The 24,073-nt window shown below is 39.0% G+C and overlaps 1 protein-coding gene across 4 annotated transcripts in view; it reads left to right on the forward strand.

Moving 5' to 3' along the window:
• Nucleotides 1–22,983, forward strand: part of LOC125789956 (telomerase protein component 1-like) — a 265,125-nt gene extending 242,142 nt beyond the window's left edge. For 2 of the 4 annotated variants that reach the window (XM_049473064.1, XM_049473063.1), the window contains exons 2-9: nucleotides 15,176–15,786; nucleotides 16,335–16,502; nucleotides 18,353–18,502; nucleotides 20,092–20,256; nucleotides 21,410–21,529; nucleotides 21,863–21,934; nucleotides 22,327–22,442; nucleotides 22,728–22,983. In XM_049473064.1, coding sequence (XP_049329021.1) covers nucleotides 15,262–15,786; nucleotides 16,335–16,502; nucleotides 18,353–18,502; nucleotides 20,092–20,256; nucleotides 21,410–21,529; nucleotides 21,863–21,934; nucleotides 22,327–22,442; nucleotides 22,728–22,959 — 1,548 coding nt within the window. In that variant the 5' untranslated portion in view covers nucleotides 15,176–15,261 and the 3' untranslated portion in view covers nucleotides 22,960–22,983. Of the gene's footprint in view, nucleotides 1–13,902; nucleotides 13,952–15,175; nucleotides 15,787–16,334; nucleotides 16,503–18,352; nucleotides 18,503–20,091; nucleotides 20,257–21,409; nucleotides 21,530–21,862; nucleotides 21,935–22,326; nucleotides 22,443–22,727 lie in introns of those variants that run through there. The other 2 variants (XM_049473065.1, XM_049473062.1) reach the window with 2 other exon arrangements.
• The last annotated feature ends 1,090 nt before the right edge of the window (nucleotides 22,984–24,073 follow it).

Here is a 24,073-nt window from a genome sequence, read left to right on the forward strand (position 1 = left end):
TTTAATTCTACAGCACTTATAATAATAATAACAATAATAATTATTATTATAATAAGAAATATTATTATTATTATTATTGTCAGTGTTGTTATTATTATTATTATTAATACATTATACTTATTACCAGATGTTAAATAAATTAATCACTGTATTTATACTTGTTTATTTATTTGTTAACCAAATTTTTACTTTCTTTATATATTAAATAAGATAAGATCCGGAGAAATTCTCTAGGTGCCACTAGAGGGCGATGTTCACCGTGTGCTGGATCAGGTCACGTGACTGTAGGAAAGCGACAAACTGCAGAAAACTGATAAAAAAGATATGTTTAAAACAGAATCATATAAATCAAATAACTGTATAATTGATGCAGTGTATCTATGATTAATACGAATTGTTCCTGCTTAATTCACTCGAAATAATAAATATATGAGCGTGTATTTATAGGTTAAATACATTCAAATATATTTCTAAATGTATTTTAACGTTATATGTTTCTAGATCTGTCACAATAACGCATTATGCCAGAAACTGTTATTGCCATTTAAACACCATTTCATCCCACTGATGAATACAACAGTTTTGTGTCAGTGCTAAGTTGTAAAAATAATAAGAATCAGGCCTCAGACATGTATCGGCTTCAACACTCTCCATTTATTTTTCTTCTCTGCCTCCACATGCTTCTTATATCTCAACTACGGCCAGAGCTCCCTCTACTGTCCTTTTCATGCAATAGCACAACAAAACATTTTCCCTTTCTTCTGAAGCAATTACTTACATGTAACACTTGCACAACATAACTCACTGTAAAATCAGATTTGTAACATTACCAACTTAAGAAATGAACAGCAACATAAGCTTTACAACTGTATTATCCAAGGCAGCATCTGTAAATTAAATACATGAAAAATAACCAGTTTCACAGTATAAGATCATCTCAGCATTACTTGTTAATCATGTGAATTCAATCCAACATTTTGTAGTGTACCTCAACCAAACAATAAGGCTTCTTCACTGGTCTTATAACATATAACAACTAAACAGTAATGGTTTTACTTTTTTTTAATCTCACATAACTGCTTAACCATCTTGGAGTGTTTCTAGACCTCTGACTTCTAGAAAGTATGTCAGCAGCTTCATTGGTGTTTTCAGCTAGTGTAACAGTATCAAATACAGTGTCCTTGTTTTGTTCTGAACCAAGTAGGGCTTGTGTTGGAAAATGTGCAAGTTTCGAAGCATTCCACTTGCGTCCGTCACTTAGTGTGAATGTATTGTGTCCCACTTTCTTCACAACAATTCTTGGTTCTGTGAATCTTGAAGATCCTTTGTGAACGTGCTCCGGTCTACGGACACGAACCGTATCGCCCACTTTGATTGTTGTTGTTTTAGCTCCCTTTTTCTTGTCTGTGTATTCCTTCATTTTGTTTTGCTTTTGTATCACCCTCTTTTTGATTTGAGCATGGCCTTTGCTTTTAAGTGCCACCGGAAGTATGTTTAATTTGGTGCGCATCTTTCTGTTTCTCAGCAGCTCAAATGGGGTGGCTCCGGTGGTTGCATGAGGAGTAGCTCTGTAGTTGTGCAAGAACTCTGTTACAGCTTCTTTCCATGAACTGTGACTTCTCTCACATGTCTGTAAACAGTCCTTAAGCACTCTGTTAAATCTCTCCACGGCCCCATTAGCTTGAGGGTAATATACACTAGACCTTAGGTGCTGTATCCCTCTCTCCTTTAGAAATTCACTGAATGCATGAGAAGTAAACTGACAACCGTTGTCTGAGACGAGATACAATGGATTACCTTCCCTACTGAACACAGTTGCTAAAAAGCGTAAGATGACATCTGTAGTGACAGCAGAGGCAAATGCCACCTCAGGCCATTTACTGTAGTAGTCTGTGAGTACAATAGCATAACGGCAGTCCCATGTAGCCGTTTCAAATGGACCCGTAATGTCTAATGCAACCTTTTCCCACGGAGCATCAGGCATTTCAACTGGCGTAAGTGGAGTAGGGGCAGTTTTAGTTACCTTATCACTGTATTGACAGTCCACGCAGGAAGTAATCACAGACTGTACCAATTTATCCAGTTGTGGCCACCAGAACAGTTCATGCAGCCTTTGCTTGGTACGGACTATGCCTTGGTGTCCCTCATGTGCTAAATCAACCAATCTAGGACGTAGTGAAACAGGAACAACAACTCAATCTGGCCCCCTTGTTATCAGCGATCCATGGACTGACAGTTCATCTCGTACCTGAAAGTATGGAGCAAGGTTCTCAGGCAGATTTTGTTTGCATTTGGGCCAACCTTTTTGAATTTGGTTGCGCAGTAGAGACAAGTCTGGGCAAATTTCACTGGCAGAAGTGAGCTCTGGAATAGAAATGGCACACAATGACACTTTAAAGACAGTTGCAATCATGTCAGGTTCCTCTGTTTCCTCATGTGTAGTAGTCACTGGTAATCTGGATAGGCAGTCGGCAGTGACATTTTGGTGTCCTGGACGGTAAGTAATATCGTATGTGAAGCAGAGTAGTTGCGCAGACCATCTGGCAATCCTCAGTCCAGCACGGCCAGCACCTGCGGAGGTAAGCAATGTGGTAAGTGCATGGTGGTCTGTTCGAAGGACAAAGCGACGACCCCAGAGGTATGTTCGCCACCTCTCCACAGCCCAAACGCAGGCAAGAGCTTCACGTTCGACCGTGGAATACTTGCGCTCAGCAGAAGAAAGTGTTCTGGATGCAAAAGCAACAGTTCTTTCACTTTGGTCAGGGTGTAATTGAGTTAATACCGCACCCAGTCCATAATCTGAAGCATCAGTAGTCACATACGTTGGTAATTCTGGGTCATAGAGAGCTAGAGCCTGGCTATTGACTACCAGCTCTTTAAGAAAAGTGAAGCTAGATTATGCTTCAGTTGTCCACTTGAACCTTGAATCTGTGCCGTCCCTGAGCACTGCACGCAGTGGCTCGCTAACAGTTGCAAAATCTGGAATGAACTTACTATACCATGATGCAAGGCCCAGGAAAGATCTCAAAGAAGATGTGAGGCTGGTGTCATGTGGGGCTGGGGCGTGAATTACAGCAGCAACTCTGTCCTGGTCCGGTAGCAGTCCTTCCATCGAAATAGTGTGACCCAAGTAGTTGAGGGAAGGTTGATTGAACTTGCATTTGTGCATGTTTAGTTTGAGTCCTGCATCAGTCAGGGCCTGGAGCACTCTTCGAAGGTTTTCATCATGTTCTCTTTGTGTAGTGCCATAGCAGATGACATCATCCAGGTATGCCTGCACACCTGGCAAGCCTGCAAGAATGATTGACATCATCTTTTGAAAGGCGGAGGGAGCTGAAGCCAACCCAAACGGGACTCTGCAGAAACGAAAAAGTCCGTCATGTGTGATAAATGCAGTAATATCACGACTGTCAGGGTGCAGAGGCATTTGGTGGTAAGCAGAAGCTAAATCAATCGTAGAAAAGACAGTAGCCCCTCTTAAATTTGAGAACAGTTCCTCCATGTGCGGTAATGGGTGGCAATCAGCTACAATGACTTTGTTTGGCTCCCTCAAATCTACACATATGCGTGGTTTTCCACCATCTCTTTTGTGTGTCACCACTATTGGGGAAACCCAAGGGGAAGAATCAATGCGTTCAATAATGCCCTTATCCTGGAGATCCTTGAGCTCCTCCGAAACAGCTTGTCTGACTGCAAAGGGAAGTCTCCTGAGTTTTTGTTGTACTGGAACAGCATTTGGCAGTACATGCACTTTGTGAAGGAAGTTTTTAGCATACCCTATTTCCTGAACTGACACTTCTGAAGCAGCATTTTCTAGTACAGTTTTTGGCACAGCTGGGTGAGCGGTAAAGGTAGGCTGAGTATTGGTAGTGACGACTTTTCGTCCTTCAAGTTTCATTTGCAATGCCTGAAATAAATCTAAGCCAAGGAGGGCAGCACCTGACTCAACCACAACAAGAGTACCTGCAGCAGAATGATGATCATGAGAGATAGTAGCTTTTAAGCACCCCTTTACATGTATTTTCTCTTTTGCGTATGTAACAAGAGCAAATGTAGGTTCAGTTCGCACACCACCTGGGAAGCAGTTGTGATAAATGTTCTCTGGAATAATGGACACTGATGAGCCTGTATCTACAATCAGCTCAACAGGTTTGCATTGTCCATTAACAGTCACTTGAACCGTGCAGAGGATCTTGTCTTGCACTGCATTGTTCATATAAAGAACTGTTGGTTCATTTATTACAACTTCATGTACCTCCTTTTGTGTTGAACGACATACACGCGAAAAGTGTCCTATTTTACCGCACTTGTTGCATTTTACTCCGACAGCAGGGCACGAAGGTTTGTTGGCGAGGTGGCTGAAAGATCCACAGTGGAAGCAGGAACGGTGATTACCCGTGTGAGCAGCAGCAGGAGCAGGATTCTGTAGCTTCTTCTTTGTGTCCCCGTGACGATTTGTGCGACTTGTTTTAGATTGGCGTTGTATTACCCTTACTGAAGCGAAAACGCCAGCAGCGGTAGCATCAGACAGAACGTTAGCATCTCTTAGTCCACTTTCAATTTGCAGCGCCAAAGTAGTAGCTTTTACTAGAGTTAAGTCCGGTTCGAGTAGTAATCTGTCTCTTATGCGAGCATTAGCAACACGCTCGATCAACTGATCACGTAGCATTTAGTCCTCCATGTCCCCAAATTCACATGTAGCAGCTAACTCCCGTAATGAAGCTAAGAATTGGTTTACCGTTTCATCCGGTCTTTGCATTCTTTGGCGAAACTTGTGACGCTCAGCAATTACGTTCACCTTCGGCACAAAATGTTCTTTCAGGGCAGTAATAGCGGCTGCAAACGTGTCTCCGGTATTCGGCAGGGTGTAGAAAAGCCTCTGGCTGTATTCGGAATGGCATACTACTATACTGCGTACTGCATACTGCACTAGTATGTACTGCATACTACACACTGCCCAGTATGTAGTATTCGGTACTGCAACACTTTTGATTGTAGTACCCTACATGGCCCCATGACACACCAGTCAGTCCTCTGTAGTGCTCCGAATTCCTCACAGTGAGTTGTAAACAGAAATAACCCAAGAAAGTTCCAGTTATATTTAAATACGTTTTCCTATTTATTTTAGTAGATTACTATTTTCATCTATGTAAGTACCATCAAGAAGAAAACATTTAAACAAACTCTGTGGTGGAAAATAATGACAGGAAGAAAGAAATATTCAGAGTCTCTGAGTCTTGATCAGAATGAGTAACAAGATTTATTGAGAAGACACGCGTATGAATACAGAGTGATCTCCTGCCTTGGAAAAGTGCCACGCTCTCTTTTATACCTTTTCAGATCCTCCCAACCCTTTCTGTCTTACTTCCCCAATTATGGGCACAGTGCCACCATTGTGACACGTCAACTTCTTCTGACATGTGATATGACATAATCCCTTAGTGAGCATATCAGGCTGGTCCTCAAAATACTGCAAGCAGAAAGGAAGATGACCCTGGCGCCATGACTGTGCCAGCTGTGACGTGCATTCCTCAACACACATACACACACACATAGACACACAATGCTGGCGCCAGATAGAGAAAACTCTTACTCAGCATTTCAAAAAAGCTCACTGAGTGTAGAATGTTCACAGTACACATTATCATCGCATAGAACAAAAAGTAATATCATTAATAGTCGTCATTGTTTATGAATCATCACACGTCATTGATTATGAATCATTTCAATAAACACCTTCCATCACACTCCCCCCTTTGATTCTGAATCAATAATAATTTTTTACAGATAATTTTCTTTACCTTCATCAAACAAACGGTCCAGCCTAAATGCAGTATCTAACTCTATTGTATCTACTGCAACTTGCAGGAACTGGCCTTTCTTCTGCATATGGCGGAACAAAAATTAATAGATATATATTAGAAAAGAGTAAAAGTACATCAACAAATAAAATCTCGATAGATCAACACATTTGCAACCCATAGAGAGAGAGAGAGAGAGAGAGAGAAAGAAAGAAACAGAGAGAGAGAGAGAAAGAAACTAAAGCCAGTCGAGGGACAGAGAGAACTCCTCATACTTCATCCAAGCAGTTATACACTTTGCAAATGACATGTGATTGTACAGAACTTATCAATATGATTACGTCAGCAGAGTCCAGTTAACAGCATGTTGTCCAGTTTTAATGACGTGATCCGCTCCAGCCTGTCTGAGCAACAGGTTCTTATCATGATGTTGTTCAGCACTGTGTCCTTCATGAACACAGCAGACAGTCCTTAAGTGTCCTAAAGTCTGTAAGAAGATGAGACAGAGGAAAAGAGTGGATGTAAAGATCTTCTGGCTATCTGAGGAGAGGTTTCCAGCACTTCACTCAGATAACTTGTTGTCTCCTAGTTCATATGCACTGGTCCCAGAACAGCAGAACAGCAGTGAAGCTTCTCTGCCACTCAGGGTCACATTCTCCTCACAGCTCTCATTGTTGATGAAAACACTCTGACCTTCCTGATTCCTGAAAAAAGTAAAAAAAACAACCTCCAAAGCCTTGTCATAGTGACAGTTAAAAAGAGAGCAAAGATCATAAGGTCTTTAAGTGAATTATAAAGTGAACAGTAAAAATAATAACTGTATATATAAATGTATAAAACATTTAAGAATAAGAGTGTGAAGGTGTGGTTATCTCCAATCACACCCTTCACTCCCCCCTTCTAGACCAAATGGAATCATCCAAGATTCCATGATGGTCTACATAACGCCTAAGAAGCCCCGGGAGTCATGACAAGTGTCCGCATACAGAGTATGAGAACAAGTGTTTCTTCATCTCAGCTGTGGACATGCTGGGGCCTATTGCACACCAGTCCCCACGCCGGACTCTCCCTGCCTCGTTATGCCCACCATGGATCTGAGAAGATTCATAAACAAATTTTACTACATTAACTTTCTCTCTTTTTTTTTTTTTTTTTTTTCAGAATTACAACATAAAGTTATAAAAGTGTTAAAATCAAGTAATTTTTTCCCCACATTGTCATTGTTTTTGCTCTAGACTATGGAATACATAGTCTCAACATTTATTCATCAAATACCTTCACATTGTCTAAATTTTTAACCATCAACCATAATAATGTATATATTTTTTATACATTAATTAGACATTTTCTTACACTAGATGCTGAGAAGCTGATCTACACCTTTGTTTTGATTAGAGTATTGTAATGCATTATTCTCTGGATTACAATTATTATTCTCTACAATTTACAAATTACATCGTGGTCAAAATGCTGCAGCTACAGTTCTAACTCACACACATAAAAAAAGAGAGAAGATTATGTAGATTGGATTTTAATATTCATTTAGTGTAAAAAGTGTAAAAATCTCTTAACTGCTTAGCAGCTAAGTATATATCAGGACTCCTGACAGATCGACAATTCCAGCTCATTTGTTGAGAACATTTAGCGTTGCATTCTGTATTTATGCACCAAAGATTTGTAACTCTCTATCAGTTTATATCCATCAGGGATCACCCAGTTCTTCCTTTGAAGCACATCTAAAACTTATTTGTGCACTTCAGATTAATCTTAGTTTTATTTATTTTAAAATAGTTTGTTATGTGCCAAAATTCTTAATGCCAATCTGTAGACAAACAATCCTCAACTTTACACATACTCAGAAATCCTTAAAGCATTGTTCAGAATATCCATCTGTTAACTTGAGTCTAAAAACATTTGGCTGATGTTAGAATTTAAATGTGTGTGGAGTTGTGTCCACAAGCTGTAGGCATGGTCCACCTAAGTTTAGACTAACTAGTTCCTATGACAGTGATTTTGAAGCTATGAGCTGCAGTGGTCTTGTTTGAAGTTATTGGCCTAATATTTATTTTCCTTGTTCAGTTCCAATATATATTTTTGCGAACTGTGCTACCTGTAAATTAATTGCAAAAAATAAAAACATATTTAAGTTTCACTTGTTTGGCATAGTTGCAAGACTGTTAGCTGGTGGTTTAGCAAGCTAGTTATTATTATATATATTGAATTAATTTAGCATTAATATTAATGCACATATAAGAGAAAGATTTCTATCTTACCCTATATATATTTTTTTTAAAAACTTTTGGAGCAAGCAAAGCTCTTTTTGTAGTTGATAGTCTACATTGATGTATTAATAAGATTTTAAATGGTTGATTTTTATTTAAGCCAGCATGCTTGGTTACTTTAGCTAGTTACAACTACATCTGAGTTTATATGTATTAATTTTTGTCAAAAGCCAGTAAACAACTTCCCTTACATAAGCCTTAATGGAGATGATTGTTATTAAAAATGTTTTATACAAATCATAGTCATTAGGCAACATAAATTACATAATGTAAACCTAAAAAAAAAAAAAAAAACTTTCCAGTGAAAATTGAGGGCCAATGTGTGATAGGCCTCTAATGTATTAATCTGCCCAGCAACCATGTTTGGCTACTGTTTACAATGAAATTAAAGATTTTTTTTTTCCTGAACTAGATATTATTTTTAATTCATCAAAGTTTTTGATGAGAAACACTATTTAAAAGAGAAACCAAAAAAGCTAAAACCTCCCTTTTTTTTTTTTCTTAAAAAGAAAGGTAAAACAGTCATAATTTGAGTCACCACCAGATTTAAAGTTTAACCAAACATTTTCTACATGAGGCATAAACATCAAAAATTAAATAAAATCACTCCTTTTAATGGAAAAAAGTAAACAGGCATAAAAATAAAAAATCTGGTCTCACGTCTCTGTTGCTGGCTCAGGCTGAGGGGTGGATCCACTGGGCTGATTGGCTGCTGGGGGTGGGTGGTGTTGATGGTTGAGCAGGTGCTGTCTGAAGCGGTCTCTGATCGCTCAGTTCTTCCAGATCTGAAACCAGTTTCCTGGACCAGTGCTGTAACATTTCAATCACAGCAGGTCCGGTGAAGACGCAGTCCAGCCATCGACCGACAGCTGGACCAAACACAGTCTCTCATCTGAGACTCTCCTCATGAAGTGCTCTGGTTCAGATGATGTTCACAGTACTGTTGCAGAGGACCCTGTCTCTGAGGGTCAAAACTCCTGTGATGAGCACCACCCCCGCCTTCTCAAACACCCAGAAAACAGCACTGAGCAACAATCAGTCAAAAGAAAAAAATCCCTCCAAAAAAAACCTTAAAAGAAAAAAAATAATAATAAAAAAGAAATCCTGAAAGGAATTCTAACATGGTTAAAAATTGTTTAGCCTCATGAAATAACTAAAACAAAAATTATTTCCAGCCAAACAATGCTTGATATTTCTAAACTGTATAAACATTAACATTATATTGTTGTGCTCTGATGGGGACTCAAAATATAGCCAAGAATATGCAAGCAAGTTCTTCATTGCGAGAAATAGAAAACATATGGAAAGCAAAACAGAAAGTTCCATATATATATTTTTTTTTTAAAAACATCTGATGTCTCCTTGTTTAAAAGTCAGAAAGAGAGACCCAATTCACTGCAGCTCGTAATAGATACAATATTAAGTTTGTCAAATTAAACCTTTCCAAAGAAAGTAAGGTCTTTTCTTACTGGTTTCTAAAATCTACCATCCTCATTAAGAGAATCAAAAGATCAGCATAGACTGAGATACACGAGAACCACTAGAGAAATTAGATATGTGTATTCTTTAAATCTCATTCAGCTGAGACTGAGCTGAAGTCAGTCTCAATAAGAAAATAATAAGAATAGAAAAGGCCTAAACCACATGAAGACAGAAGCTGTGTTCAGAATGGCTCACTCATTAACTCTTTCACTATGTAGCATTTTCTATTTACTAAACGAATTATGGAACAACCAAACAATAAACCATGTTTGTCCTGCTCTGAGGACGTCTAATACAACAGCACTGCATTGCATTATAGTATATTTTGAAATTTCTAAATTTTGTGATGCATTAGGTTTTCCATAGTGAACTATATAGGGAATAGAATGTACTGCTGGGGTTTTAAACAGTACTCCAAAAATGGTTTACACACTATATAGTGCACTATTTCTGGAATAGGGAGCGATTCTGACACAGCCACACACACATTATATTCATCATTAGATTCGCTTATAGAATATCAGAGTTAGACAAATGTTAGAAACATACACACTTACACACACACAGACACGCACACGCACACCAAATGTGATAGAAGATAGCAGAAAAGAGATGTTTTGTCTATCTCTCTCACTGCTTTATTCAACACACGCAGAAATACACACACACATTGTATCAAAAGCCTGGAATCCTCATCTCTTTTCTGTTTCAATCAGGGATGACTTTCACAATGTGGACATTTGTACATAACTCATCACTACTACTCAAACATGAAGCTGTCTCACATATTCACTAAACTGTCATCCTCAGAATTCTACAGCATGTTACATTGTTACATTGAACAGTACCAGCATGGCTCAATATTCTGCCCTACTTTAATATATGTATATTGGGTTTATATGCTAATGATTCCAAACCTTTGAACAACACTACATAAACACACACACGCACAGACATACACATATAGTCTTGGCTCATTTGATTGAAAAGAGCTGCATCATGAATTTTTGGATTAAATTTCAATTCTTTAGTTACTTGGGATCCCATTTTGTTCTCTCATTCGATTTTAATGACTCAGAGTAATTTAGCCCCAATAATCACGTCTCACCTTCCTTCTTCTATCCCTGCTTAATACACAATCAGTACCCTGTACTATTAGTATTATTTATGCACTCCTCCCCACGGTCCCGGGACCTATACTCTAATGACACGTCTATCAATAGAGGCCTCACGACCAGGCTAGTCTTCTCTTTACTTTAAAGATATATTTACATACATCAATAAAGGCCTCACGACCAGGCTAGTCTTGTACACCGTCATGTAACTATACACTGTCCAGGGCGGAGTGCTGAAGGAAGGATGGAGGGGAGTAAATTAATTTAAGAACAATTGTTTACATTTAAAATTTCCTTAATGAGTAAATTAGTTAACCTGTCACTCACCACCAATGTTTGTTGATGAGGCCTGGATTTTGCGAGTGAGGGGTGAGAGGCCGCACCTACCCCCGCGGTACTTCGTCCTTATTCTGTGGAATTTTCCCTTGCTTCTGGGGCCCAGCTGTTTTGCTGGAGAGCGTCCTCGGCAGGTGCTAGTCTCTCCCCCTCCGCCGCAAGACCATGCTCATCCTGTTCCGTGACGCCAAATTGTGGTGGAAAATAATGACAGGAAGAAAGAAATATTCAGAGTCTCTGAGTCTTGATCAGAATGAGTAACAAGATTTATTGAGAAGACACGCGTATGAATACAGAGTGATCTCCTGCCTTGGAAAAGTGCCACGCTCTCTTTTATACCTTTTCAGATCCTCCCAACCCTTTCTGTCTTACTTCCCCAATTATGGGCACAGTGCCACCATTGTGACACGTCAACTTCTTCTGACATGTGATATGACATAATCCCTTAGTGAGCATATCAGGCTGGTCCTCAAAATACTGCAAGCAGAAAGGAAGATGACCCTGGCGCCATGACTGTGCCAGCTGTGACGTGCATTCCTCAACACACATACACACACACATAGACACACAATGCTGGCGCCAGATAGAGAAAACTCTTACTCAGCATTTCAAAAAAGCTCACTGAGTGTAGAATGTTCACAGTACACATTATCATCGCATAGAACAAAAAGTAATATCATTAATAGTCGTCATTGTTTATGAATCATCACACGTCATTGATTATGAATCATTTCAATAAACACCTTCCATCACAACTCTTATTCATATTTACACAATCTCAACTATAAAAGAAATGAGACACGTTGCACGAGTGAAACAATTTTATTAATTTGTATTCAAATCATTCCCTTATTTAAAAGAAAAATATGTAGTAAAACTGAGGGAATTATTTATTAAATCAAAAGAACGATTTTTTAAACAAAGGTAATTATTATTAAACTAACAGAACGATTTATTGGAATTATTTATTAAATAAAGAGAACGATTTATTAAAACTGAGGGAATTATTTATTAAATCAACAGAACAATTTTTTAAACTAAGGTAATTATTTATTAAATTAACAGAACGATTTATTGGAATTATTTATTAAATAAAGAGAACAATTTATTAAAACTGAGGGAATTATTTATTAAATCAACAGAACGATTTTTTAAACAAAGGTAATTATTTATTAAATTAACAGAACGATTTATTGGAATTATTTATTAAATAAAGAGAACGATTTATTAAAACAGAGGGATTTATTTATTAAAGTAACAGAGTAATTTATTAAAACTGATGGACTTATTTATTAAAATAACAATCATTTATTAAAACTGAGGGAATTATGTATTAAAGTAACATAATAATTTATTAAAACTGAGGGAATTATTTATTAAAATAACAGAATAATTTATTAAAACTGAGGGAATTATTTATTAAAATAACAGAATAATTTTTTAAAACTGTATGTTGCTGCACACTGCGGAGGGTCCCGGCCGCGGAGAGCGTTCGGCGCGGCAGCGGAGGGTCCCGGCCGCGGCGGAGAGCACTCGGCCGCGGCAGCGGAGGGTCCCGCGGCTGCGGAGGGTCCCGGCCGCGGAGAGCGCTCGGCGCGGCAGCGGAGGGTCCCGGCCGCGGAGAACGCGCGGCCGCGGCAGCGGAGGGGCTCGACAGCGGTGAGCCGATACTTTCCAAAATAATTCCCTTAATTTAAAGATATATATATCCATAATTTGAAAATCTCTCGCACTCGCCACCATCTTGTTTTTTTCTGAAGCGAGCTGGAGGAGCCAGCCGCAATGCATGTTGGGATGCAGTACACCACGAAGACAGCTCTCCATGCACACTGCGAAATCGGAGCGGAGTAGTACACCATCCGGGTACCTGTAGTGCACTACAGATTCTCAGTTTGGTCGCATACTGCGTACTGCATACTAGCTTTAGGCAGATTTAGTACGCGAGTAGTATGTAGTATGCCATTTCGAATACAGCCTCTGTCCCTCTGTTCCCAGAGCATGAAGTAGCACCGCGCTTTCTGGTATCAGGCCAGCCATCTCCCGACGCAGCTATCACCAGCATGTAGTTATCAAACATCTTTATCCATGTTGGAAATGGTATTGCTGGTTCCCCCGGGCAGGGCATGAATGGAGCGGGTAAAGGCACAGAAATCGACATCCTCGTCGCCAATTTTGTGTCAGTGCTAAGTTGTAAAAATAATAAGAATCAGGCTTCAGACATGTATCGGCTTCAACACTCTCCATTTATTTTTCTTCTCTGCCTCCACATGCTTCTTATATCTCAACTACGGCCAGAGCTCCCTCTACTGTCCTTTTCATGCAATAGCACAACACAACAAACAGCATTACTTTTAAAGAGCAATGCACTTTTAATTACTAAGAAGGTTCAATTCAAAACAGAGTTAACTTTCCGCCTCATTCATATTAATGAGACATTCTCACTATGTAAACACAGTGAGCAGTTCTGAGGTCAGCAACAATTACTGAGCTCATGCCTATATATTGTACAATAATCTAAAATCAGAATAGTATTTACATTTAATTGTTGTAGAATCGAAATATTTGTGCATATGTAATATTCTTACATTTTAAAATGTATTTAAACAAGTGTAGTATATTATGGATTTTTAAAAATGTATTATATAAATATATTTCCATATATTTCGTCTCCATATTGTTTCTCTGAACAAACCAAACCAGAACAGACCAGCATAAGTTATATTTTGGATGCTGGTATTCTGGTCTTCTTGGTCAGACTGTGTTACTATCTAAACCAGCACCAGATCATAATATACCACAGATATTTATACTATATAATATATAGGGCGCTTTTAATCTATTCATTACGGTAAACTTTCCTGAGGAGCCACACAGCCTCACGGGAAGGGGGCGTTCCCTGTGGAATCTGCCTCAGCTCTGCAGCAGGAGTCAGAAGGTGAGTTTAGAGATTATAAACTACAGATTAAACAGCTTTTACAGCCTGGAGTTCCTCTCCTTCTTAGCTTTATATAAAATAGAGTGTAAATAACGCGTGTTCTTAATGTACAGAAGTGATGTATCAGGATTACAGAGCGAGTTCAGCCTGTAGAACTGTGGAAGTACTGGAACTGTTATCAGTCTGACTGTGAAAACAGGGCTTTATTTATAGATTTACATTTATAGCGTTTATCACTCTTACAGAAGCTCTTAACTGTTCACTCAGAAAGTTTCTCCAGCGAGTGAGACTAGACTCCAGAGTCTAAACCCTCCTCTAGTCTGTAGATACTGTACAGTACTATAGTCAGTACTGTAGTGCTGCCTAGATCCAGAGATCTACACTCAGCAGCTCACAGTGCTGGAGGAACTACACACACCCTGTACTGCAGTTACAGTACAGATACACAACATCACATATTACTCCAGTTAAACTCCTCCCTTTAGACCTCCACTGGAGTAAAAGTACACAAGTATTCCCCCTCAGATCCACAGTACCAGTCAAAAGTTTGGACACACCTTAAATTCAGTGTGTTTGTTTTATTTTAAAATGTTCTGTATTGTAAATAACAGCAGGAAAATCTCCCTCAGAGTGAGAGAACGAAACTGGATCAACACCGGATAGCTAAATAAACAGCAGAAGCCTGAAAGGATGATGTAATAGCTGAACACAAAGACACTGATCAGCCCCACTGTCAGTTTACTGCAGGAACTGAAAGAGACGCACCCTGTTAGCAGTACAAAGGTCAAAGCGCCACAGCGTCCAGCGTCTCAAACATCAGGAGAAACCCGCCTTCCTTTAACAGTTAATATTCAATAAAAAATTATATAATAATATTACATTCCTGCATGTAACAACCAGTCTTTTAATGGTGAGTATCAGCCAATATCCATCCAATCTGATCTGACCTGACTTTAGTGTTTGTATAAATAATACAGCCACACAGTTTAGATAAGATGTGCTGCTGATTTATACTGAAGGAAAATCACTTTATTTGTAATAATAGTTTATATAATGAAACATTCTGTACTTATTTATTTAGTCTAATCGAGACTGTTTACAACCCCAATTCCTGTAAAATAGGGAGGATTTACCTGAACACTTATTTAACAGATTTTCTAAACTTATTAAAAGAACAGATTGAAAATGGAAAAGTAATCTCCATTTTTTTCTCTCCATTTGCAGGTGTGAACAAGAAGCTCTCACTCTGTGGGAGATTTCTGAGATCAGAAACGTGAGACAGGCTGGTCAGTCACTCACTCCCTGCAGGAATGAAGCCGCCGGTTCTGATCAGCTCAGATCTGATGGACCGTGTGGAGGCCAGGGTTCACTCCAGTGCTTCTGTTTTAAAGCTGGAGAACCGTATCCTGGTGCAAGCTTCCTCTGTTCGATCCGTGACCCCAGACTTATCATCTCCAACCTCCTCCATCTCCTCCTCCTGTCCAGCACTCCAGCCATCCTTTCTCTCCTCCACCCAGCTAAAGCAGGACCTTTTCCCTTTCCCCTCCGTCTCCTCCTCCAACCACTCTCCATTCACAGCATCCCCTGCTGGAGGAGGATCTGCTGGAGGAGGATCTGCTGGAGGAGGATCTGCTGGAGGAGGATCTGCTGGAGGTGGATTTGCTGGAGGAGGATCTGCTGGAGGAGGATCTGCTGGAGCACATTCTGCAGTAGAAGGTTCTGTTGCTGGGATTTTCACTGGTTCTTCTGAAGAGAAAGAATTAAAGTTTAAATCTGAGCAGGTTCATCGTTGCTACACTGAAAATGTTTGCTCACATACAGAAGAGCTGACTGAGGTAAGTGAACAAATGTTTAGCTTTTATTTGATCGTGGTTATTGTTACGGCATCGTCCACACCCCGCAACATAAAAGAGGGAAACAACACGAAAGATTTAGGTTTCAAACAAAGGATCATTTTATTAAATCAATTTAAAAATATAAATGAATTCAAAATGTCTGGGGTATGTATGCAACGTTAGTCATGAATGATTGGATGGATGTTTACAAATTTACAAATTACAAATGTAGAGGCAAAGGAAAAGGAGGAGGAGAGTGAAGAGGGGGGGAAGAGGGAGAAATTAAAGAGCCTGAGGGAGAAGGAGAAAGAAAAAGAAACATGCCTATACAAAGAAAGAAGGTGCCTTCCTGTGAGAGACAAACCCCCACCTTATATGCCATCCACCTGCACAGGTGAACACAGGTGCACTGGCAGAGTAGTACCTGAAGGGGGCCCATGGGGTTGTCACATTATGTAATCAGTTATCAGAAATATTTCTATTTAAAATCAATATTGGTGACAGTTTTCTTATCAGTCAGGCCCTAATATCAGTATATGTGTTTAAAGGACGTGGATCCTGAGGACCCCGCGGACCCCCAGTCACTGTCAGAGAGAGAGATGAGAGTTTCTGAAGAAGAGAAGGAGTGGACGTGGACCATCGAGCTCGCTGAAGAGTTTGGGGAGCTTGAAACAGACTCCAGTAATGAAGAAGCCGAGCTGCTGAAGGAGAAGAAGGTAAAGAGGGTCTCTCTGAAGTAATAAATTATTATTATTAACAATGTGTTATTACAGGGGCCTGTGATTTCTGTGACGTGGAGAACACAAACAGAATCGAGGAATCGACCTTTAAAATAGATTTCAGATGTAAAGATAAACATATGGAAAATTAGAGTAAGAAACATTGTATATTTCTCAACAAGTGCCAGCATCCTGTCTGTACGCACATACTGTACATCACGGTGTACGGCTTCAAAATAACTTTGAACAGATTAGACATCAAAAATTATAATGCTGACTCCAAAATTCAGAACAGAATCCCAAAGATTTTAATCAGAGAAACAGCTTTTCTGTAAGTTTTACCAAACTGGCCAACTTTTTAGGGTTTAAAACATTTCAAAACATTCTGTGAATCTCAGTTTCAGGCCAGTGTCAAAGCTCCAATCACTTAACCTTTCTGAACAGATGCGGAAACTGTTTGTTTTAAAAATGAGATTTTCTCAAACACAGTTTTCTGAGCCAAGCTCATATTTCCAGTTCTTCTGAAAATCACATGTGTCTAAACAAATGTGGATGTGCAGACCCAGGACTTGTATACTGAAACCTGAATCTAGTAACATTTTGAGTAGAATGGTGAATGAAGCGCTCTGATTCAGTGAACTCATTTTGTGGAGAAAACGCCATTACTTGCCATCACTCTCCCTCTATTTCCTGCTGTTTACTATTCATACAATGACTGCAGTAAATCCAAAACATTATTTAAGAGCAGGTTGAGATTAAGCAATTAAGGAATTAAACTAACCCACCACTCCAACAAATGAAGACGATACACCATTGATGAATTTATTTAAGGAAAATGAGAGCAGTCCTTATTTTACTCTCTTGCTGATCACATTTCTTACAATATTAATGACCAAAGGTACCAAAGGAAAGTATCTCCATTGATTACTCTGTATGTAGAAGTATAAAAACGAGTGTTTAAAATACTTATGTAGAAGTTGAAATCACAACTCAAGCTTTTTTATTCTAGTAAATTATTAATTATTAAGTAAAAGTGTAAAAGTACTGTTTTCAAAACTACTTAAAGTATAAAAGTAAAAGTAATGTAAGGGGTAAAAATAAAGCCATTAAGAACAAAAGATTAGGCCACGCCCACAGAGTCCTATTGTGCACTAAAAGCCATAATGACTATAATGTTAAAATATTAAAATGTTAATGTTGATAAACATAATTTGGGATGCATAGGGCTTTTCCCTGTTTCAGCTGCATATATGCCCACATATTGAAAACGAATGTATTTTAGTAGAATGTAAATATATTAAAGTAGAAGTTTAGTTGGACTGGAGTTTGTCTGGAGTTCTCTTGAGTCTCTGCACGGATCATCTTCATACTAGACTACATACGTCTGCTATGTACTTGCTGGAGTGCGGGGGGGGGGGGGGGGACGCGATGTATGCAGGTGTGATGGATCACAGTATAAACCAATAGGGAATCAGAATGGTATGTGTTTATATTTCTCTACATCCAATCACAATCAGATTCACTCTATCTGGATGAGGGAGAGATTTATCTGGATAGGGGTTTTATTGAAAGATGAGAAGCCGGAATGAAAACCAGCTGAAATGAAATAGGAGTAAGGAGGCTGTTTTTAAAATGTAAGGAGTAGAAAGTTCAGATAACTGTGTGAAAATGTAAGAAATAGAAGTAAAAAGTCGTCTAAAAAAATAATTACTCCAGTAAAATATAGATTATTACTTATATTTACTACAGAGTATTGAATTGAAACAAGTAATTAAATAAGAAATATTTGTCCTGTGGCTGTAGTCACTGTGTTGTCTCTTCTGCTGCTGTTTTCTCCTCTCTGACAGTTTAAGCTGCTGAATCTGGTCTGCTGCTCTCTGGTCAATAAGAGCTGCTCTCCTGGACAGAAGGGCTGGGATGAGAAAAGATCCGTGTGGAGAAAAATCAGGATCCTGGCTGAAGACATCACCCACAGTGATCCAGAGTTTCTCCTGAAGGTGTGTCCTGTCCAGTTTCCTTTGGCTCTCATTCCACATATCTTAGGTCAGGACTTTGGGAAGGACATCTTAGAAGCTCAGTAATAGCCTGTTCATCCACCCAATAACATGCTTTTGTGTCTGTTGGTGTCACTGTCCTGTTAGAACAGTTGTAGTACTCAATAATGTTCTGAGTTCTGAACTTCTGAGTGGAACACAATCTTCATCACTTCATGAGGTGCTTCAGTTCCACTGGCATCAAAACCACTCCAGAGTATGAAGCTTCCACCACCATGTTTAACAGTTGGTAGCTACAGTGTTTGTATGGTTGATTGCCTCGCCTTTACTTCTCCAAACATCATTCTTACCTCACTGTAAACATTTACTTCAGAAAAGAATAGATGTTTTCCTTGTCCGTTGGGTGGTTAGATTGATTGGGTTTGGTTTAAATTGATTGAATTGTGATTATAATGCATTATAAGCTATGCTTTTAGTATGTTACAGGGTGTTATGTTATATGGGTTAAAATATTAAATATCAGTCACTATTATATATATATATATATATATATATATATATATATATATATATATATATATATATATATATCCTATGATGGACATCTGTCACTTTTAAAATAAGCTGGTGATGCATAATGACCACAATTCATAATGCATAATAAATGAGGCTATAATGTATTATACAGTTTTAAAACAAATCATAGCCTTGTTTATAATGCTTTAAGAATGCATTACTATGTGAAACTAGAATGCAGTTCTAGTTCTAGTTCTATTGCCGTGCTGAATCGTGGGTGGTTGCTAAGGTGTTGCTTTGGTATGCATGGTAGTTGCTATGGTGTTGCTAGGTGGTTGCTATGGTTTTGCTAAGATGTCCATGGTGGTTGCTATGATGTTTCTAACTGGTTGCTAGAGTGTTGCTAGGTGTCCAACTTTTGACCAATTGCTGGTTTATCCAGCAGCTCCTCCAAACCCACTTATTTAAATTTCACTAAAGTTTTGGGTCATTCCTGAAATAAACATTAACTACATCCATGCATTGTGGTCAACTTCAATTTTTTGTCATGCATCACATGTTAAGCAGGCCTGGTGTCATAAGGTCTTCATTACAGGCTCGTTATCATTGTTATTGGGTCCTAAAAACACATTCTCCCAACGGACTTGATGCGATGTGACACAAATGTTTTAGCAGTAGGTCATGGCAGGCCTGGGCCTTTTGGGAGTTTGGATTGTAACTTACCATCTAAATTATAAATTAATAATTTGTTAAGGGTGACAATTTGGGTTTTCCATGATCTTGGGATCTGCAGTTGGTTAGAAATAGTTTCCAGACGCATTTTTGATTCCTGATTTCATTACAGTCTTTGTTCTCTGATCTGCACTGGGCTCCTGGAACTTTCCCACTGTATTAAGTGTTGGTCAGTCCACTGATTCCAGTCAAGCTATCAGGTGTAGTCAATCATGATCACTATCAGGAAGTTGAGAGGGTCTTGGTCTTGGCATGTTAGAACATTTTGTCTCTTCCAGTACCACTGCACAGAAATGGGCGGCTTTAATAAATACTAAGTTAACCTGCATTCATTCTTCTATCAGGTGGCTGTCTACTCCAGGCAGGAACTAAACAAACACCTCATGGCTAGTTACCTGATAGCCCTGGCCGCCTACCTGCCTGCATCCAAGCCACACGTGAGGAGGTACTTTTGCGCTGCTGTACGGCTGCCGTCTGATTGGCTACAAGTGCCGAGAATATACAGCACGGTAAGCTGGAGGATTAGTCATCAGCTGTAGGAATCCATCTAGGAAGTGTAGAGGGAGCTCTGTATTACTCCATAATGTCCATAAGATCAACTCCAATGCCATTACAAATTGTAATTGAGCCATATATTGCTCTATAATGTGTATATAATCTACTCAAATGCTATGACAGACTGTAATACACTATATGAAGTGTAGAGGGAGCTCTATATTGCCCTATAATTTCCATGAGTTACTCAAATGCTATGATAGACTGTAGTACACTATATGAAGAGTAGCGAGAGCTATATGTTGCCCTATAATGTCTGTATGATCTACTCAAATGCTATTATAGAGCAATATATAGCTTCCCCTACACTATAGGAACTGTAGGGGAAGCTATATAATGCTCTATAATGTTCATATAATTTATTCAATTGCTATGACAGACTGTAATACACTATATGAAGTGTAGAGGGAGCTCTATCTTGCCCTAAAATTTCCATATGATCTACTCAAATGCTATTATAGAGCAATATGTAGATTCCCCTACACTAAAGGAACTGTAGGGGAAGCTATATATTGCTCTATAATAGCATTTGAGTAGATCATATGGACATTATAGGGCAACATATAGCTCTCGCTATATATACTCAATTGCTATGACAGACTGTAACTTACTATAGGAACTGTAGGTGGAGCTATATATTGCTTTATAATGTCTGAATGATCTACTCAGTTGCTATGAAACACTGTAATACACTATATTAAGTGTAGATGGAGCTCTATATAGCTCTATAATGTCCATATGATCAACTCACATGCTATGACAAAACTGTAAAATACTAAATAAAATTTAGAGGGAGCTCTAGATTGCTCTAAATCTTCATATGATCTACTCAAATGCTATACGAGACTATAATACACAATTGGACGTGTCGGGGGAGCTATGTAGTGCTCGATAATGTCCATATGATCTACTCAGTTAATATAATAGACTGTAATACACTATTGAAAGCATGAGGAAGGGAAGGTGTAGAGGGAATTCTACTATGTTCATATAGTTCACATGGTCATTCTGACAGACTGTAATACATTAGAGGAAGTGTAGGGTAAGTTTTATCATGCGCTATATAATCATTATTTTATAGTGTTGATATGAATCTTTTTGTCTCAGTGTTTCAGCTCATCTCTGCCCACATGTCTGAAAAAAGGCTTGGTGGACAAATTCAAGCAGTTCAGTGAGAGTCAGCTGGCCAAGTACTGCACACGACGACGGAAGAAACACAAAGCTGCGGTACAGCACTTACACACCACTAAGAGAAAGACTAGACCATTAAAGGAGTACTTCTGTGCTAGTTTTAAAGCATAGTTTGGTAAAAAGAAATCTGAGTCACATCATGGATCACTGATCGCAGATACAATTGATCTGTCAAGAAATGTTTGATATCTGACGTCTTCTTCTTTTGGTACAACAGGAGATGCTAGGCTATAATTTTATTAGAATTTTCTCATCTCATCTCAGTAAAAACACACTCAGTAAACAAATATTAATGTATACCTTATGTGGACAGTGTTTTTGAGTATTGTGTGTACCTGAAGGTGTATATGTGTGTGTGTGTGTGTGTAGAATAACTCCCCTGAACTGTACAAGAAATGGGCGGAGCTCCTCACATCCAACCCCTCCACCCTGCAGAGACAGGTGAGTGATTTATTTTATCTCTCCAGAATTATGATCATCAACATCCACAAGCTTCAGTTTGAGGTTTTTTTTTTAGGTAGTCCCTGATGTATTCAAAGATTTATGTTTAGGATCATTATATTAAGATATTTGCATCAAGAATTTGCTGTTACGTATTTTGAAAAAACATTTCTGTCCAATAATGCAATATCGCCAAAGCCACTGGTGGCAGCACAACCCTAAAGCTTAATAAATCCAACCCCATGTTTCACAGTTGGCTAGGTGTTATTTTTATAAAATGTTTACTTTTGCTTATTTTGGCCAAAGATAATGTATATACTATATATTATGTGTGTGTGTGTTTGCATATATTTTAATATTTGTATAATGTTTTGTGTGTGTGTGTGTGTTAGTTGCAGAGGTGTGCTCCTGTAAATGAGAAGCAGAGTGAGTTCACTATGCAGAATATGATAAAACGTCTCCATATCAAAGAGCCTGCAGAGTTGGTCATGAGCATCCTCGGGAAGAAGTATGTAAAAATAATAATAATAATAACATAACCACATAATTCATAATCACATATACACACAATCTTATAACCCCATAATCTCAGTCATTTTACCCCATAAAGTCCTAAAACCACAGTGGCATAACCCTACATAATCCTGTAGCCCCATAATCTCAACACCTTATAATGTTATAATTCTATAACCCCATAATATTATAATCCTATAACACCTTACTGCATAGTTCCATAACTTTTCCATATAAACTTTGAATTCCATTACTGTTATGTAATACCATTTATGTGTAGATATCCTGCTGATGTAAAGGCATTTAAGAACAGTGGTCTGAGTGGTGATTGGCTGAGTGACCGCGCTGGTCAGAGAATGAAACTTAAACATCCGGACTGCTGGCAGACCACACTGAGCCGAGAGGGAAACACGGCCAAAACCTGGGAAAAGCTCATAGGTGTGAATTACACACACACACACACACACACACACACATACAGTGAGTCCAAGAAGTATTTGATCCCTTGCTGATTTCCTTTGTTTGCCCACTAATAAAGACACTATCCTTCTGCACTTTTAATGGTAGATATATTCTAACATGGAGAGACAGAATATCAAGACAAAATCCAGAAAATAATTTTAAAGAATATATTTTAATTAATTTGTATTTCAATGAGGAAAATAAGTATTTGATCCCTCTTGCCAAACACACTCAATACTTAGTGGCAAAGCCTTTGTTTGCAAGCACAGCGGTGAGACGTTTGTTGTAGTTAACCACAAGTTTAGCACACACACCAGGGGGAATTTTGGCCCACTCTTCTTTGCAGATCCTCTCTAAATCATGAAGGTTGGTGGGCTGTCGCTTGGCAACTCTGACCTTCAGCTCCCTCCATAGATTTTCGATCGGATTGAGGTCTGGCGACTGGCTGGGCCACTCCATGACCTTAATGTGATTTTTCTTGAGCCAATCCTTTGTTGCCTTTGCTGTATGTTTAGGGTCGTTATCATGTTGGAAGACCCAACCACGGCCCATTTTCAGATCCCTGGCAGAGGGGAGGAGGAGGTCCCTCAGGATTGTGCGGTACATGGCTCCATCCATCTTCCCAGTGATGCGGTGAAGTAGCCCTGTACCCTTGGCAGAGAAACACCCCCAAAACATTATGCTTCCACCTCCATGCTTGACGGTGGGCACAGTGTTCATAGGCAGCATTTTTCTTCCTCCACACATGGCAGGTGGAGTTGAGGCCAAAAAGTTCAATTTTGGTCTCGTCTGACCACAAAACCTTCTCCCAATAACTTGGTTCATCTTTCAAATGATCATTGGCATACTTGAGGCGCGCCTCCACATGTGCTCTCTTCAGCAGGGGTACCTTTCGGGCACTGCAGGATGTGAATCCATTGTTGCGCAAAGTGTTGCCAATTGTTTCCTTGCAAACTGTGGTCCCAGCTGCCTTCAGGTCATTTGCTAACTCCTGCCGAGTGGTTGCAGGACGATTTCTGACCGTTCTCAGCATCATTGCCACCCCACGAGGCGAAATCTTCTTTGGAGCACCGGGCCGAGGTCTGTTGATTGTCATGTTATACTCTTTAAACTTTCTGATAATTGCACCAATAGTTGTTACTTTCACATCCAACACCTTACTAA

Source organism: Astyanax mexicanus, unplaced genomic scaffold (assembly GCF_023375975.1).
Source record: "Astyanax mexicanus isolate ESR-SI-001 unplaced genomic scaffold, AstMex3_surface scaffold_33, whole genome shotgun sequence".
NCBI classification, from domain to species: domain Eukaryota; kingdom Metazoa; phylum Chordata; class Actinopteri; order Characiformes; family Acestrorhamphidae; genus Astyanax; species Astyanax mexicanus.